This window comes from Tetrao urogallus (genome assembly GCF_951394365.1).
Source record: "Tetrao urogallus genome assembly, chromosome: 12".
Classification (NCBI taxonomy): Eukaryota; Metazoa; Chordata; class Aves; order Galliformes; family Phasianidae; genus Tetrao; species Tetrao urogallus.
Genome location: NC_136825.1, coordinates 2,118,379 through 2,136,069, shown reverse-complemented (window position 1 = coordinate 2,136,069; position 17,691 = coordinate 2,118,379). Strand labels below are relative to the sequence as shown.

Here is a 17,691-nt window from a genome sequence, read left to right as displayed (position 1 = left end):
GTTCAGTCCTACAGTCCTTCTGTTATGGTTTCGAGTCGGCGATGAGATCAGACAAGACTACATTTCCCAGCCTTGGGCGTTGAAACAAAACACAACCAGTACAGAAAACAGATACGCTTCTCCTGTCGATTTTTGCTGTTTTGAGGTGTTGAACACTTGTATGGGTGTGGAGACAGTTTATTTAAACACCATTCCGGTTTAAAATACTGTTTAAAAAAAAAAAAAAAAGTGAAAAATAGGTGAAGGTTTGGCTTTCAGCACATGTTCCAGGAGGGACCCCCAAAGCTGTGAATAGTAAACATCGTCAGCAAAAAAAAAACCGTTCCCTTCGGCGTAACGCGGTGCGGCAGATCGCTCCTACCGCTGTCTCAAGCTCATTAAGGCAAAGTAAATTGCATTGTCAGTTTTCATCACTTTTTTAGTGTTGTAGGTCTGAAGGTTGTTGACTGAACGCAGGTGAGCTCAGAATGCAGGAAGAGCCAACAGGAGCGTTTCAGCGGCGAGAGCCGGGCGGAGAGCAACCCCTCCCATGAGTTGTCATTGCATAGGAAGAAGACATCGCCTTTGCTTTTCTTTTGCAACCCAACGTTGATTGTGACCCCAGCCAAAGTCGGCTGCGCCGCTACAACACGTCCTGGGTGTGAGAAATGCCTCCAAGTGTAAACAAGGCTCTAAGATCTTCCACATTACGGTGTGCAAAAAACATCTCTCTGTCAGACGCGTCAGCCGCTGAACAGCGCCGAATTGCTGGGGTGAGCCACGAGGTTTGTAGCTCCCTTCAGTGAGACGGGACCAAACTGTTTCAAATGAGCAGTTCAGGATTTGTTCGGCTTCCTCTCAAGCCCTAATTTAGATTTATCACCCACAAATTATGTACGCTAAGTAGTGAACACCAAAGCTAGTCATCTACAATCTATTGCAACGAAGGAGGCTGACAGTAAATCCTTCCAAGTCTTGAGAATAATGAAGTTTTACTACCTCTTACACGTTTTGACTTCTACCACTTCTGAATCCCGTAGCAAAAGCCATGGGGTAGGAGTCACAGGGTTGGGTGGTTGGGTTCGTTTGTTTCTTTTCAATATAAAGTAAAGCAAAAGCTTACAAACTCTGCCACCAGAGTTCTTCTTTAGGATGGTTTAAAATTCATTTACAAAAGCAGAATAATAAGGTTTCTTTGAAAGAGACCTATGTACAGTAACAGGACGTAAAGGTTGTTTCGTGTACTACAGGAACATGTCCTCGAAGCCTTTATGACTCTGCAGTCTCTGGGACTTGGACCCTTGGAAACGAATGAAATTCCACCGCTGGGAACCCAGCGCTGACAGGTAAGACGACGAAGCACAAGTTTGTTTCCAGAAGGAACCCAAACTGCTGCATGTGTTCTTTTGGAAGGGAAAGGAGAGACTGACTGAAGATCGTTACTGTGTCGTTAAGTCTCGTAGCCTGCTGGTGCCAATCGGTAAAGGTCGGAACTTCTTTGCCTCTTGCACTGGTCTCAGAGTGACATCGTCTGCTAGAAGTGCAGAAAGCTCAAAGAGTTTTACATTCTTCTGTAGTGCAATCCTTAAAAATCCCAGAGATTAGTGCCTGATCACTTTTGAAAAAAAAGTAGACATTTTACCTAGCCCAGGGGTGCCAAAGTCCTTCTGGCAAACGGCCGCTCCCACCTCCGCCTCCAGCTTCCACCTCACCGTGTAGCTGCCCTGGAGTCAGACCTTTACCTTCAAAAGTCCACGCATGGCAACACTCTCCAGCAAAAATAGCACGCAGGGAGTTGTACTTGCAACAGAAAACGCAGCTGGCCAGCTCCACCATCCATCCAGTACGCATCGTCCTATGACACGGGGTCAGAAGTTCCAACAGCGAGATCCAAGCTCGAATTTGGCAATCAAAAATGGGTTCGATGCACCCCTAAGCTAGATTTCCTACCTAGTCTAATAAAGTAAAGCACCTTTGGATTAAAAAATACATTAAGCTTAACAGCAACTGGACGTCTCAGTTTTGTAGTTCAGTCTCCTTCTATCTCCATGGCTTACGGTATTTGTCTTGCCAGGTATAAGATCAGTCTGTGGAGTCAAGGCTTTCGGAGGGAGGAGCGTATTTCAGCCTGAAAGTACCTGGGGGAAAGGAAACAGAAGAATTAGACAACACAAAGCTTTTCACAGTGCTTACACCTCAGAACTTTCCCAAACCACGTCTCCTGGGCCATCTAACGCACACTGCAGCCTGACACAGCCCACAGCACTGCACTCCAGCTGCAGAAAAGCCTAACAAGCACGTGCCTATGGCTGACAGAAGCCCAAACCAAAGCCCGGCTTCACACAGCCAGACTCGCTGCCTCAGATGTAGCTTTAGGGCTGGCAAAGATTAGACTGGGAGAGTTTCAGTGGGTATCTGGTTAATGAAATTCAGCCTTGGAAGGCAGCAGAACGCACTTCTGAATGAGCGCTGCTGGAGCCAGTGCCACTTCTGTCCCATCAGCCATTACCAGAAGAGGAGATGCAAGAACCCCACTCATTTACATGTTAGCACTGCTGAAAATTGCTGCCTCAAAATCAGGCACTTGTTAATTTGTAAATATTTGAGGTCTCATCTGCACTGTACGAAAACAACTGCAGGCACATGCTATAGGCAAGACAGGATGTAAAACACAGCACTTCAATGCTGCTTGCTCCAGTCATATGTCCCTATGAAATTTTTAAGCTTGTGTCATGTGCAGATGATTCCAAAACAAGAAGCTGATTAAAAAAAAACAAAGAAAAATGGGGCTGCAGATTGTTCTCGGTAAAGTGACATTTCTCTTAGTTGTTTCCTGCCCAGAATTAAGGATTTAAGGCCTCTCCCAGAGCTGTACCATGTAAGCAGTGTGTCCTAAAGAAGGAGCAGAGCAGCAAACTCCAAGGTGGGGCCTTGAAGAGGATCTGAGCAGTAATCCTCCATTTATGTATCTGGCTTGGGAAGAAGGGAAGGAGGCAGCAGATACGTTTAGAACCCCGACTTCCAGGGGAACCTGAATCTGCAGCCAGGATTACAGGGATAAGCAGCCACGTTCCTGCTGCAATCTGCCAACAGAACCTCCCTCCCCACCCGTGTGTTTCACCACGTCACACAGAGCTCCAACCCAACACCTTCCCTCTTTGGGGGACTCCTCCTCTGTGCTGAGCCGGGCCCCGCGCCCACCGTTACCTTGTCGATTGAAATCCATCGGAGGCTGTTTGCAGTCCTGAGCTCTGTGCCCACTGGCCCCACAGTTGTAACAGGAGAGATTGCCATTTTTTTTGTGACTCGAACCGTTGCCGTTTCCCATCATTCCCTGTGCCTGATAAACCCCTGCTGTCCCTGCCATAAAGTTCTGCATCGGCGGTACCGCAAACGTCGACTGCCCCGTCATCACGGAGTCCGGAGCGATGCCGCTGTTGTAGGCGGTGTGCACCACGGGGAAGGTGGTGCTGCTGTTGTACTGCTGCGTGTTGATGTAGCCGTTGCTGCACAGGGGGTTGAAGGGCAGAAATGGGAAAGTAAACATGGAAGGTCCTGAAAACGGGTGCTGGAAATAGTTGGCGTAGCTGACGGTCATCCCGCTGGAGCCGCAGTTCCCGCTGCACCCGCAGGAGCTGCACACCATGCAGCCGGGCGGCTGCGGCTGCTGCTGCTGGTGGTGGTGGTGATGGTGGTTCTGGTTGGGCACGGGGATGCTCCCCGCAGACCCGCTGCTGCTGCTGCTACTGCTGCTGCTGCTGCTGCTGCTGCTGTTGCTGTAGAAGTTGTTCTCGGCGACGGATGAGAGCGTGGGGCTGGAGCTGGGCGCGGGGCAGCTGGGCAGGTTGGCCATGGTTGCAAAGGACGTGGAAGGGTGGCTGCTGGATGAGGCCGCGTTGCTGTTTGCGCAGAAGCTGCCTTGCATGGGTGCCACGGGCACGCTGCTCATTGCAGAAAAGGCAACTTTGGTGTTGGCTGTATACAGAGCAGTCCGGGGGTTTATTATTGCAGGGGATACCGTTATTTGCATATTACTGGAGCAGGAAGTCTGCCCAGCAATGGCAGGATCAGTAGGAACAGAGGATGATACCAGGAGCTTGATGGGCGGGCGAGCCACGTGGAAGACCGTGCTGGATGTGACAGTGGCAGCAGTACTCGTCTCTACTATCAGTCCTGGCTGCTGAGCTGTTTTCATCACTCTGTCCAGAGTTGAAGCGTGGACGACTTTGGTTCGAGGCCCAAAGTTAATAGTAGATGTGGGCGAGCTGTTCTCGGCAGCCCCCGAAAGCACTTGCAAGGGCTGATGGGGGGAAGGTGCAGACATGACGTCCACTACTGCATTCCCAAAACTCTTTTCCATTTTTATGCTGCCTCGAGGTCCAGGAGAGACTTTATTTCTTTCTTCTAAAGATAAAAGTGAATGCATAGACGACGAAAGCAGCTTCATGTCTGCGTTGCCACGCTCTGATTTATGCACTGAATTTAGCATCCGAATGGGGGTGATATGAGTAGAGGCCGCTGACATCATTTGCATTGGCAAAGTATGGTGGCCGGACGGATTGGAGCCTGCATCATTTTGCACTGGTAGGACCTGAGCAGTGGGTCTGGCAGAGCTCGAAGTGAAATGGTTCAGTAACATCACCGGCTTCTCCTTTTCAGAACCGTCCAAGTGAATCTCCAAACCTAGGGACAGAAATATCCATAAGCACAGCAGCTTCACAAGACAGAGCAGCTCCACACCAGTCCCCTCCCTGGCTGCGTCTGCTTACGTCTCTCATTCTCCTCGGCGCTGTCTGAGCTCTCCTCCCTCGTCTGGATCCCCATGGGGCTGGAAGAAGAGCTGGAGTACTCGGAGGAGCTGCCCTCCCGGGGCAGAGGGTGGGCTGGCTGATCTACGTCCACCCGCAGCTCTGCAGAGGACAACAATGGTAGCACCTCATTGACACCAGTTCTTACAGCTGCCAAAACCAGCTGACTTACAGCAACGCAATACAGAGCTTTACAGAGACAGGCACTGACTAAGCAGCAGCACTCTGGAGGCACAGCGGTTACCGACTAGTGCAGCTAGCCACTGAAGACAGAGAGGCAACCGCTTTCTACTACACTCCACATACACAGGAATCAGACTGATTGCTTCCTGTTAAGCTGATGGCATTTTGGAAGGTGAAGTTCACGACAGATTGGGGGAAAAGCAGTGAAAGAATGGACGTGTTCAGACCTGGGAGCACAGCTCCGTCCTCTGCTCCTCTTTCTTACCTGCAGCATGGTTGCCACGAATACTCTGGAGAGGCCCCACATGTGTAGTGGGGGGAACCCTTGCCACACCACTGCTGGTAACTGAAGAAGCTGTTGTGGGGTTGAGGCACCGTTTTTCTGATTTTTCTCTATGGGATGATGGAGAAATATGTGAAGACACAAAAACTGGCTAAAGCACATCAACAGATAAATCGATTTCTGAATGAAACTGAAGCAGACAAAGCTCACTAAATAATCTGAGAAAGTTAGCCTTTTGCAAAGGGAAACATCTGGCAATGACTTCAGCCCTGACCTCAGCTTCTTACCAGCACTTACTTCGTCCTTGCTGCCATCACGATTGCATTTATTTGAGGAAAAAACACGATCAAATGGTGACTACATTCTATCACACACTCTGTAGGCACAGCCCAGACACAGCCATGCACACCAACATCAAAGCAAAGCCAAATGAAATCTAAGGTGGTAAGTCCAAAAACTAAATGAGGACACTTCACGATGTCAGAAGCCCAAAAAGTATTGAAGGAAGGTTTATGTACCCAGCAAGCTTGTCTGTTTTCCTCTCTAATATCAGCAGCCCATTAGAGGTGCCTCCCTCCCACACACAGCCTTTGTGTGTACCATCATGGCTGCAGCACGAGGAATTATTTACACACAAATTACTTAATCTGACAAAACAAGAGCAAGTTTCATGGGCATAAAGACTGGTTCATTACTCAGACAGCAAGATATGTCAGAGAAAGCAATCAGGCAGAGAAACAGAAGGGAAGGGAAAGAAGCAGAACAGAAATACCACTGCTCTACGACTCTATGATATCCCTGCAGGTGAGAGGGTGTCTGCTTGTTCAGTAATGCTGAGTCCAGCTGAGGCTACGCACAACCCTCCACCTTCCACTGAAATGATGCTAAGGTTCATAGAATCATAGAATCACCAAGGTTGGAAAAGACCTAAAAGATCATCCAGGTTGTCTAAGGCACAGTTCAAATGGAACTTGCCTAAATATGAAGCGTACTTTGTACAGCTGCTTTGCTGAATCTGTTATACCAGTTAAAAAAAGTCCCATGCATCAGTATGTGTCTTTTGCAATTTACTGCAGAAGTGTTCCCCTCCTCAGAAGAGCTGTCATGGTGCATTCATGCTGCAACTGGGTTGCTCACAGGCCCTTTGCATGTGGTTATCCTCATACAACCCTGAGCAGGCAGCAGTAAAGCAGTATGCACAGAATGCTCTGCATCTTCAGAAGCTTTCCCAAGCAACTGATAGTGCTGGAGAGCGAGAGAGGTAAGTGTCCTCCTTATCTACAGGTGGGAATCTGGTAGGCTTACTGTGTGAGAGAACAAACAAGGCCAGGCTGGATGTGGCTCTGGGCAGCCTGGTCTGCAGGTTGGTGACCCTGCACACAGCAGGGGTTGAAATGAGATGGTCGCTGTGGTCCTTTTCAACCCAGGCCATTTTATGATGCTATGAACTTGCACTAAGTCCCTTAGAACCTTAACAAAAGCCTTCCTCTCCACTTACTTCTCCAGCTCCAGTTGGGTCTTGAGTTTCTTCTTTGCTCCCATGGTGAGGGATTCAAACTTATTCAGATCTTCCTCCGTTAGACTCAGGAACTTGTAAAGAGAAAACACAGGGGGGGTTTTACAGCCTTCAATGCTCTCATTTACATTTTCAGTCAAGATGCATCCTCAAAGGTAACTTTAAAGTCGTTTTTAACATATGTTAATTCAAAGAAATTCAAATCTGGTCTTATTATAGAATCTGTGGTGTCAATCAGAAGCGTGGGGGCCTTGAATGAAAGGACTGCTGTAGATTAAATTTAACTGGTACGTGCTCAGATTAACTATTCACAGTAAAGACAAAGTGATCTCTGTAGTTATGAAAATAGAACTCTGTGCTGTAAGTGAGTTTCAGGATCGGGTTCTTGTAAAGAAAACAACTTCAGTTTTCCTGGTTATGTCATTTAATGCAGAAATCAACAAGCAGTCGTCCCAGCCGCTGGCTTGAAAACACACTCTGCCATTAAGCTGTATAGTGAAATACACAGAATATAAACTCAATAGTACAGTTTAAATAAAGCATGCATAGGTCCACATGCCTATTTTTAAAACAGGAAAATACCAACACATCAGAATATGCAGAGTTTTGTTTCTTTGTTAAAGGAAAGATCCACTCTATTTTCCTCTCCTGCCAAAGAACATCAACCCAGAAGGCTGCTAACAGTTAAACATGTGCCCCATGTGCAACCATCACAAAACTCTCCTGCTTTAGAGCTGACTCAACCGAAGCCCTTCGTCCACCGGAGGGCGTTCAAAGCCAAAACACAGCAACAGGACGTGGATTTCATTTAGCAGCTCTACAGACGGAGCTGGAGAAATGCTGTAGAAGTGCTGACATCTATTCAGTGAAAACGCAGCATGCGTCAGTACTGTTTGTCTGCACACTGATTGGAAAAAGTCTCTGTGAATCTATTCTGACAAAAAGGGATAACCAAATGTTTTGGGGGGAAAAATCAGCCACAAAGCAGAAACAAATATATATATATATATATATATATCCCACAGATGTGAGTTACTGAACATGAAAGGGACGACCAGGGGGCCAGAGCACAGCTCTCAAAGTCAGCATGCAATCGGATCTCTAAGAATTCAGGAAGGAATCTGAAGCAGCAGCTGCCTTGTAGCCCTGGCCTGGGTGCAAGGCCATTGAAAATAAGAAGGCTGGATGGGGCTGTGAGCAGCCTGGCCTAGCGGGCGGTGTCCCTGCCTGCAGCAGGGGGGTTGGAACCAAAGGATCTCAAAGGTCCCTTCCAACCCAAACCATTCTGCGATTCTAAGAAGAGGGATTTCATCAAAATGTGACTGCTGAACCAGCGACTGCCACAATTCTAAACGCAGATGTGTGCAACTCCTCCCTCTGCAGACTCCGTTCCCAACTCAGCACGCTGCCCTACCTTCTCCATGGTGAGTTGCTTGAAGACAGGATAGTATTTGTGCAACCGCAGTTTCCTGAGCCAGTCTAAGATCCCATTTTGCTCCTGTGTCTGAGGGGTCTGTGGGCTGGAAGACATCAACATGGGCGATGCAGCATCCATCTGGCTGCGGTAAGCCAGGGATGAACCGGTGCCTCCTGCATGGGAGCAGTGGGGCAGCGCTACGGGAGCAGCAGCTGAGTGCTGGACGTGGTTCTGAGAAGACTGAATGCCTGCCACTCCACATACAGGCCTGCAAAACAGAACAAGGGCCGAGTTAGCACACCGCATCTACGTCACGTTGAGTTCTGCCACTGCAGTGATGTCAGTTGCAGGGGGAACCTGCACTGTTTGACCCAACTCACACGCCTGTATCCGTGCTGTATCAGGGCAAATGAACTGTAACTTAAGAAGGGATTTCATAGAATCACAGAATAGAATCATACCATGGCTTGGGTTGGAAGGGACCTCAAGGATCACGAAGCTCCAACCCCCTGCCACAGGCAGGGCCACCAACCTCCCCATTTAACAGCAGCCCAGGCTGCCCAGGGCCCCATCCAACCTGGCCTTGAACACCTCCAGGGATGGACGGGGCATCACAGCCTCTCTGGGCAGCTGTTCCAGCACCTCACCACTCTCTGAGTAAAGAACTTCCCCCTGATTTCCTTCCATAATCATAGAAAATATATATATGTTCTACAACCTCTCTGTGACAAAACATATTAAAAAAAAAAAAAAAGGCTAAGTGAAAATAGCCTTTTTAATTTGCATTATTAAAAATTGCCCCAGTGTAATTTGTGGAACGGATGGTTTTTGTACAGGTGGAAGTGGTAAAATAACTCACAACGTTGGCTCCTTGAAGAGTTCTGCACACAAAATGAAAACTGTCTCTTAAGAGAAAGGTTAGAGCTCTGAGTTTAAACCCTAACAAAAGGCAAGAGTATCTCCTCCCTTCTTTTTCCAGGGCTGAATGAGAGGAGGTCACTTTTTTCCTTCCTCCCACTGGAAGGAAAACTGCAGTACAAGGAAACATTTAAGCATGCTGCAGAGACGTGTCTTCTAGAAGCACTTCAGAAATGAACAGACGACAGCACTGGAAATGCCAGTACCTTACTGGCACTGTCTGTTCTGGGCAGACCACACACTAAAGATAGAACTCCTGGCATTTTTCTCTTCCTTACAATGGTATAGATTCAAATCAATCTCCTAGGGAAGACAGGCAGCTGCCTACAGAATGGGGTTTTACAACCAGAACAGATGCAAACAAAATAAACACTTCACCTTCCAGATGTGCCCAGCGTAGTTCCTACTTTATAAAGGGAGGGGTTGCCAGGATCTGAAAACAAGGAATGGAAGTTAGAAATAGCATTGGGTTAAAAAAAATGCATATTGGTTACAAATTAATTAAGTAATTTATAACTTCACTGAAACTTACTTGAACTCTGAAGTTGCTGTGAAGGGGATGAAGTGCTGAAGAACTTTCTAACGTGGTCGTTTTTCACCACATGGGAAGGCAATGGTGCCAAATACCTGCAGGTGGAACAGAAACAAACAGAAGTCCCATTTGATTGTCACTAAGTTGCAGCTGTCTGTCCCATTGCCATGGTAAACCCTACATGACATCTTGAAAGCGATGCTAAGAAACATAAAAACCCTTTCAAGTTAACAACACCCTGAAATTCTCAGTCAAAGAAGAGGTGAAACACATTTACACTTATCCTTAAAACTTCTTAACCTCATGTAACTGCCTTGTGGGGTTTTTTTCCACTGTTTAATGTTTCAGTCAAGGAGAACTCAGGACCACATCCAACTTCTGGGGAGAAAATAAAGCAATCTCCTAAAACTCTGTGACTGCAGTGCCTTCATCCAGCAGCACCAGACTCCTCATGGTCACAGAAGCTTTGCTGTGTTTTGTCTAACCAAATCTGTCGTAGATTTGAAGATGTACAAACAGTCATCAAAACAGAGATCGTTTTGACCATATCTTTGTAACGGTCACTTCTCAAGTCTGTGAGTAACAGATGAGAGCAGCTACACACAGGATGTCTTTTCTGCCTTGAAAACCCCCAATTTGATTCTGCATTTGTCAGATACGCAGCACACAGAGGAACAGTTATTCTCCTCTCCCAGAGATACAGCCGTTGCTGTGTGAACGCAGACTGCTGCTCTATTAACCTAGATTTGTGGAGACTGTTGCTAGCTAAACAGCAGCAGCAGCAGCAGCATGCTTTCTCTCTTACCCTACCGAATTCCTGTCGGTACGCTGTGATTCCCGAAGCACAGAGAGCACTGCTCCAAATGTTAACGCTGTCTGCCATGAAAAATAATCTAGGCATGCACCTGCTGGCTCTGGCTATGGAAAAATATCCACCGTGGCTCTGTCAGTGGTGGATTTCAGTCTTGACTTTGGGGAAATAGAGTTTAGCAGTTAAGGATCGAAGCAAAGCAAAGCAGCATACCTAAGGTCCGATTCCAGGTCCATGTGGTTCCGTTCTAGGTAAAATGAATCTGGACCAGCTAGGCAAGGAATGAATTTCTCCAAGTTTTCTTCTGGATACAGCTGAGACAGCTGGAGGGGGAGGATGACAAACAGGAATTGGAAAGCAGACTCGTTACTCATACGTAATTCAAGGCACGGTGAACTATAGGTTGAACATTTGAAGGAGTTCAGTCTCTCATCTCAGAAAGGTCACTGAATGATATTACATGAATGGACAACACATCTCACCCTTTTCAAAGGATGCCTTTACCTTTGAAATAAATTCAGTCACTTCCACGGAAGATTTAGTTACCAACGTCACTGAAGAATCAGACCACAGAACCTGCAGAAATAAAAGGCACCCAGTTCAGTAAGGAGCAGCCAGGGGTTTAAGTCTGGTATCAAAAACTCACTCGCAGGTATCAAATAACTCCCACGGATTGCAAGAAACACTGTAATGCATGACATCAAGAAGGAAAAACTTTCTGAGCCCAAGTAACTCCTAGCCAGTCCTCCCTGCAGCCCAGCTCTGGCTGTTATTGTACTTAACAAAGACTCTGCATTCTTAAAACAGCACTTCATGGTTTACACAGCCACGGCACGCTGCAGACAGAGAGACAGCCTGCTAACGAATGGAAACTTCTTCTTCTCGTTATTGTTAAAGAAAACAGCTGGTTTGTGGAATCTGATGCACAATACCAACAACTCATCACAGCCCACGAGTGCCTGTTTAGAATTAATCAGCTCCACATGCCATGCAGAGATGGCAGTGAACCACTCCAACTGCCCCAAACCCAAAAACTGCCGCACTAGATGTATAGTTGAGGTTGCTGCTATCCCCACTAGAGCCCAGCATCTTGTCTATGCCCTAGAAAAGGGAACAGCTCACTGTCTCTTCCTGTACGCCTTCTGCATTAAGTGTTCACATCTTCACATCCAGAGGTATTTATGGGTTGGTGGATGATCAGTTAAAACAAGCCAAAAGTTGGGGGGTTTGGCTCAGAGAGGCTCAGATGTTGGCTACCAGCAAATGGCAGCTCCCTTCTACTCAACGTGCCTGGCGCTGGGGGAACCTTCAGCAGGGAAGAAGTTGGGTTTGTGGGGTTTCCAACCAGGAAGCCATCCTCTCACATGACACCAGTCTCAATGACAACTGAAAACATACACACAGTTTTTTCCAGCCATCCCAAGGCAGCCAAAGTGAGGGGAGAGGATTTCAAAACAGATGACATAACGGAGGAATTTCCTCTCAGCAGAGCTGTTACACAGACAAGTAAGGAGGGGGAAAAAAAAGAAAAGAAGAAAGAAAACTGACAGAGTTTTTGGTCTTACTGAACCTTTTCTTTCTTCCTCCCCTTTTTAGACTTTGTAATAAATTGTCACCTTTTGGGGACTCGGGAGAAGTTTCAGCCTTCTCTTTCTTTCTAGATTTGCAGTGACCTGATATCTGTTATGGCATACGCTTTGCTAACATGTCATCATCCTCAATGCTTATAAAACAATAACACAAACCATAAATCTGGGGGAAACAGCAATGCCACACTGAAAACTGTTCTATCTATTGATCTGCTCTTTCCAAGCTGCCAAACTAAACACTTAACCGTGAGGTTTCTAACCAAGCAAGCAGCAATTTATGAGCTCAGCCCAACGAGGGGCTGCTCTTTTAGTTATAAGCTGTGAAGCGAAATGTTTTCACCGATAAAAGAAATCTTGTTGTGTTTATGGAAGAATTTATACTAGGGAAAGATGCCTCACGAGAGGCTCGTAAGTAAACTGGAGTCCAGACGATGGCATGGCTCATTAGGATTTAAGGAAACGTCCATAACTTTTCTCATATTGATGATATTTAGAACCAAGACGTAGAATCACACAATAGCCTGGGTTGAAAAGGATGCCAATAATCATTGTGAGCACACATTGCTGTGTGCAGGGTCACCAGCCACCAGACCTGGCTGCCCAGAGCCACATCCAGCCTGGATGACATGCAGAGGTTAATGCTGCCTACATCACAAGATGTTGGTGCTCACTCTCGGGTGGCAGTTACAAAGAAAACCTTTTCTTCTTTAGTATAAGTGGTAAGATAATTGAAATTCTCCTGTCTGTTCTCCTTCAGGGTTTCCTTTTCTCACCAACTCTTTGGCTCCGCTGCCTCATTAAGCAAACCAAAGACGTTTTCTGGGCTCTGCATTCTGAGGGTTGGAATACACCCTTTGAACTGGATGGGAGAAAGGCACTCTGTCATTCCTCTCACCAGCTCCAGCATCCACCCCTGCTGCTCACGCTGAACAAAATCCCACGTCGGCAGCACAGTGAGCACCCAGCCTCCAAACTGGGCATCCAATTGGGGCAGCCCCCCCAGCAGCCTGTGGCTAACCACCCTCCTGCCAAGGAACTGCTCTCATTTCCACTCTGTCTGGCTTCAATTTGCAGTCAACAGTTCCTGTTAGGCCTTTTTTTTTTCCTGCCATACTAGCGACTCCTTCACCAACAAATATTTTCTTCCCTTGGAGAATACTTTCCGAGGATGCTGGAGTCATCTTGCAGCAGAGCACTTTAAGTCTCCCACTGCATGGCATTTTCCTCAAGCCTTGAGTAATTTCCACAGCTATTTTCTGTACTCTTCAGCTCCCTTTTAAAACCAGCAAAGCCAGAACCATATGCCACAGTCTCACACTCCCTCACTGCTGAATACAGACATCAAGGACCACAAACACAGCGAGAAATGACCATTCTGATCTTTTCCCATATACAGCACTGCCCTAAGAGTCCAAATTCACATTCGTCCACATTAAGCCTCAAATTCTTTTTAACTTCTGCACTCCATCCACAGACACAATTTCCTGTAATCGTGGCATGACTCTTTTCCCCATAAACACCCACTTTGCCACTTCTGGCTGTGCTGGAATGTCATCTTTTTGCCTGGGTCCCACTTAGCAGACAATCTCTGTATCACCTACATACATTAATCAACAGCAATTTAGGCCTATTTACAAACCATTGTTTTAAAAAAGGGCTAACATCTATCCCCAGGGAGCTCCCCAGACCAATTCCTGGGACCTAACAATGCCAGCACCTTTCTTTGACTCCTTCTCAAGTATTATCCTCTCTTCTTTCAAAGGAAAAAGCCAGCCCAGCACCACTACTTACCTCAAAGGAATATTCAACGTTTCTTTCGTTCTTCTTGTGTGCCAGTCCCTTTAGTTCCACTTTTTCAACGCTCACTGTGAGAAAGCAGAGATAAGAGGAATGAGGAGGATGTTCCTAAGTGCATGCAAAAGGGGTTACTCCTTTGCTCAGTGTGTGCCCGACAGCCATCAGCCACAGGAGCACCCTGCCACACTTGGTGGGTGGGGAAGGGATCCTCATAGTTGTCCAGAATGGAAAGGCTTCATCCCAACCATCCCTGGACCAGAAGCTAAATGCAAAGTTCTGTGTTTCTTCCTGGCCTTATCGTGGCACCCACTGGCATAGTAAGAACATTGCACAGGCACGCCAAGTCTACGGCCTGCAAAAACCTCCACCTCTTTGGGGTGTGCTTCTGAGAGGGGTCTGGTGCTTTGTCTTCACATCACCACTCCTTGGCTGCAGGCTGATGGGAAATGTCAGCTTCAATGATTGCTATTAGGTAAGCTGTAAGCAAACCCAAGATGCTGGGCTCGATGATCCTTATGTGTCCTTTCCTCCTACAGGTATCTCACAGGGAAAGGGCTAAGAGCAGATCTCTGCAGGTGATCTGCAGCCTTCAAGGACACAATCTGACACATCAGGCAGCCCGAATCCCACCCTCATTTCCCACATAGATCAGAAACCCCACCATACCAAACTTCACCATGACTGTTTATTGACTTCCCATTTCTCCTGCAGTTTCTCCCACCTCTTGACTGCACCCATGGGGATACGCAGCATTTTGTCTATAAAATGCCAGTTTGCACTGGCTTATAAACTCAAAGGCAATTACACCAAAAGAAAGGCACTGGAATTTGAGCAGCACACGACAGGTGCTTGGAGGGATGCTCACAGAGCAGCTCAAACAAGCAAAACCCAGAGTCCTGATGTTTGGATTCTGGGGAGCTGCACTTTGTGGGCACGATGGGCTGACAGTTGGACCCTATGACAGTGGTCTTTTCCAACCTTAATGACTCTATGATGATTCTCAACGTTTTTACACATGTTCAACACTATTTGTATGTTACACCACCTCGATGCATTCATCACATACATCCTTCTCATTGCTGCTATCACAAGCTGCTCAGCAGAACAGGGGCACAAGTCCTGTAACAGTCCATCACACAACCTGCTCCATCAGCCCCACAGCTCCCATTCCCCACAGCCAAAGCATCCCTCACCAGGATGGAGCTTGATCTCTCCCACACAAAACCACCATGACTTGAAGCCGTTATCTTTTCCATTTTAATGTTTTTTGTTGTTGTTGTGCCCTGTCATTTAAAACCATTACAGCCTTGGATTTGGCTGTTTTACAAAACTCCTCTTGCAGTTGTATTTGTTTGCAGCCAACATTTTTAGAACTATCGAGTTTTAAATAGAGCAGTAGATATTTGTGCTAGCCATTAAATACAGAATTAACATTCCCTTTATGATCCTCAACCCTTCATTCTTCACGCAGCCCCCAGTTACAATAACCCAAATGCCTAGGCTCATCAATAACGTCAATTCCCAACTTTCTGCTTCCTATCTCTTATCTTTGGAGCAGAGACTTGCTCCATTTCAAGCCTTCAGAGCTCTCTTCTGAAATGTTCTGGAATGACCTTGGTGCCACCACGCTGCATGCTGAGCACCATAGGAAGAGCCTGTCTGCATGCCAGATCTCAGCAAGCTGCCCAACAGCATGGAGACTGAAGCATGCACATGGTTCAGAGGTTTTCCTGACCATTTCAGAAAATAAGTGTACCTCAGGATACTTAAGAGAATTTCAGGACACCCTTAATCGTGCTCACAGTTGAAATGCAGCAAATGCTGACTGGAATACGTACTTGAGGATTAGAATTGGAAAGGAGTGGTGGGATGGATGCAGTGCAGGGTATCACCGTGCTGTGACACACAGCTCAGCGAGGAGCAAATATGGAACTTGTGCAGACCAGGGCCAACTGCAGCAACACTGCTGTTTAAGCAACACAGGATTCACCTATGAATATCAAAATGTTATTTCTGCTGTACCACTATTTCTGGGTTAATAACCAACTTACAGTTACATAGGGATGTTGCTGTGCTGACAGTTACATGACCTTTCCAGGCTAAAGATCTAGATCTGGTTAATATAACCTGCTGCAAGGGGTTTATCCTCTGGAAAATGATTGCCATGAGGCAAGTGAAGCATTAGGTATACAGCTCTGCACTGACCACAGCGACCCTGCACCAAATCTTTTAAGATCAAGTCTGCTCTACAGCACAAATAAACTCCATTGGCCCTAGAAACATCATACAGCTCCACAATTAACCAGATAATTCCTAATATGTAAAGTGACCCCACTTTTGCAATCAAGCTTTCCAAGATGTTTACTGGGGGAAATGTTTGCTTTCCTTTATTTGCTGCTTTCCTTTAGACACAAATGAGAAGTCTTCATGCAGTTATTGACTCTGTGTGTCTGCATCAAGTATGGAAGTTCACATTGAGGCACTATCAGACAGAGGTCAAAGCAAATGTTGCTACATGATGAAATCCACATCCTTTACTGTTTGTTACAATACAATAGGGATCACATTCCAAGATGTCCTGCCAGCGTAGCTTTAGCAGGCAGTAAGATCAGGCAGCAGCTTCTCAGGTCACGAGGCTTTGTACAGCAGTCACAGAACTTGAAACACAAGACACAAGGAGAAGTTCCATCTCCATCCTCCAGTTTCTACCCCAATACACCCTCTAAGGCAAAGCCCTCTCTGCCACTACCTCACATTAACCGTGATGTTTCCAGAATCCTGTGCATTTGCTCAATGCTGTATGGCACTGAGCATCAGGGCTAACAGAGCAGGTCACAGCAGCAGCACACTGGAATCCTGGAACTCAGCATTTTGGCATGTTTTGCTTTACATCCCAAAGCAGCCTCCAAGGTAAGTACACTGTCCTCCTCCCCCACCAGCTTTGCTCAATGAGCCCAGATCTGCTAGCTGGAGGCCTTCTCTGCCCATACAGTCTCCTCCTTTCCTTCCCATTACGTTCCAGGACAACTTGCAGCTTTGGGTCTCCATACTCCACCAGTTCTCAGGCTCTTAGTGTAGGTATATGTGCATCTGTATAGAAGGCTGATGTAAGAAAACAGACAAAATGAGTTTGATTAGAGACCACTCTACAAACTAGGCTCAATTGGATCTTAGTGGAAGCTTCTCTAACGGCATGGTTTTAAAGCCATCTTCCCTCCTTCCTGCATGGTGCCTTTTTCCTTCTATTTCAAATGCTCCAGGTGAGACAGATTCAGCAAGTTGAAGCCCTTTAGTTACCTCTGTTCTAGCCCAAAATCTTTACCCATTGGGCTGCTGTTCAGTGCATTTGTCATCTGATTGGTTCATCGTTCCTGCGAAGGTAAAAAGCCAAACAGCTCCTTCCTGCTCCAGACAAGGTGTGAAACCCTCTGGCCTTTGTGACAGGTCCCCCACCAGCCTCTGCCTCTGCACCAAGGGATCTTGGACCTTCTCCTCCCTGACATCCGCAGCCACACCAAGTGATTCATGCCTCAGGATGAGCCAGCCACTCCTCGTGGGTCAAGGGCAGGGTGCAGCATGCAGCTATGTGGGCAACAGAGGAAAAGATTCATTTCAGAAGGCACCTTCATACGGCCCTGCAGGTGGTGTATCTGTAACTCCTCTTCAACTTCTGGAGAGAGCTACTGTGAACTGGCAGGAGGACTAAAGGGATGAATGTCTCAGCCTGCATTAAGAACTTGCGTTCCTCTCCAAAGAACCAGAAAAAAAACACAATCAGGAGAACCAGGTGTTGATTTACTTTTAATGCTACCCAGGACTTCAGCGCTAACACCAACTGCGCAGAACCGAACCAAACAC

General features: G+C 46.8%; 1 protein-coding gene across 1 annotated transcript in view; it reads right to left on the bottom strand.

Moving 5' to 3' along the window:
• Positions 1 to 2,061: 2,061 nt before the first annotated feature.
• ZCCHC14 (zinc finger CCHC-type containing 14) overlaps positions 2,062 to 17,691 on the bottom strand; it is a gene marked incomplete at both ends in the record, with an annotated part of 40,344 nt that continues 24,714 nt past the window's right edge. Inside the window, 11 exons of the mRNA XM_079541519.1 lie at positions 2,062 to 2,117; positions 3,187 to 4,662; positions 4,749 to 4,889; positions 5,236 to 5,363; positions 6,752 to 6,843; positions 8,184 to 8,454; positions 9,483 to 9,537; positions 9,637 to 9,731; positions 10,661 to 10,770; positions 10,952 to 11,023; positions 13,828 to 13,901. Coding sequence (XP_079397645.1) covers positions 2,062 to 2,117; positions 3,187 to 4,662; positions 4,749 to 4,889; positions 5,236 to 5,363; positions 6,752 to 6,843; positions 8,184 to 8,454; positions 9,483 to 9,537; positions 9,637 to 9,731; positions 10,661 to 10,770; positions 10,952 to 11,023; positions 13,828 to 13,901 — 2,570 coding nt within the window. The remainder of the gene's footprint in view (positions 2,118 to 3,186; positions 4,663 to 4,748; positions 4,890 to 5,235; positions 5,364 to 6,751; positions 6,844 to 8,183; positions 8,455 to 9,482; positions 9,538 to 9,636; positions 9,732 to 10,660; positions 10,771 to 10,951; positions 11,024 to 13,827; positions 13,902 to 17,691) is intronic.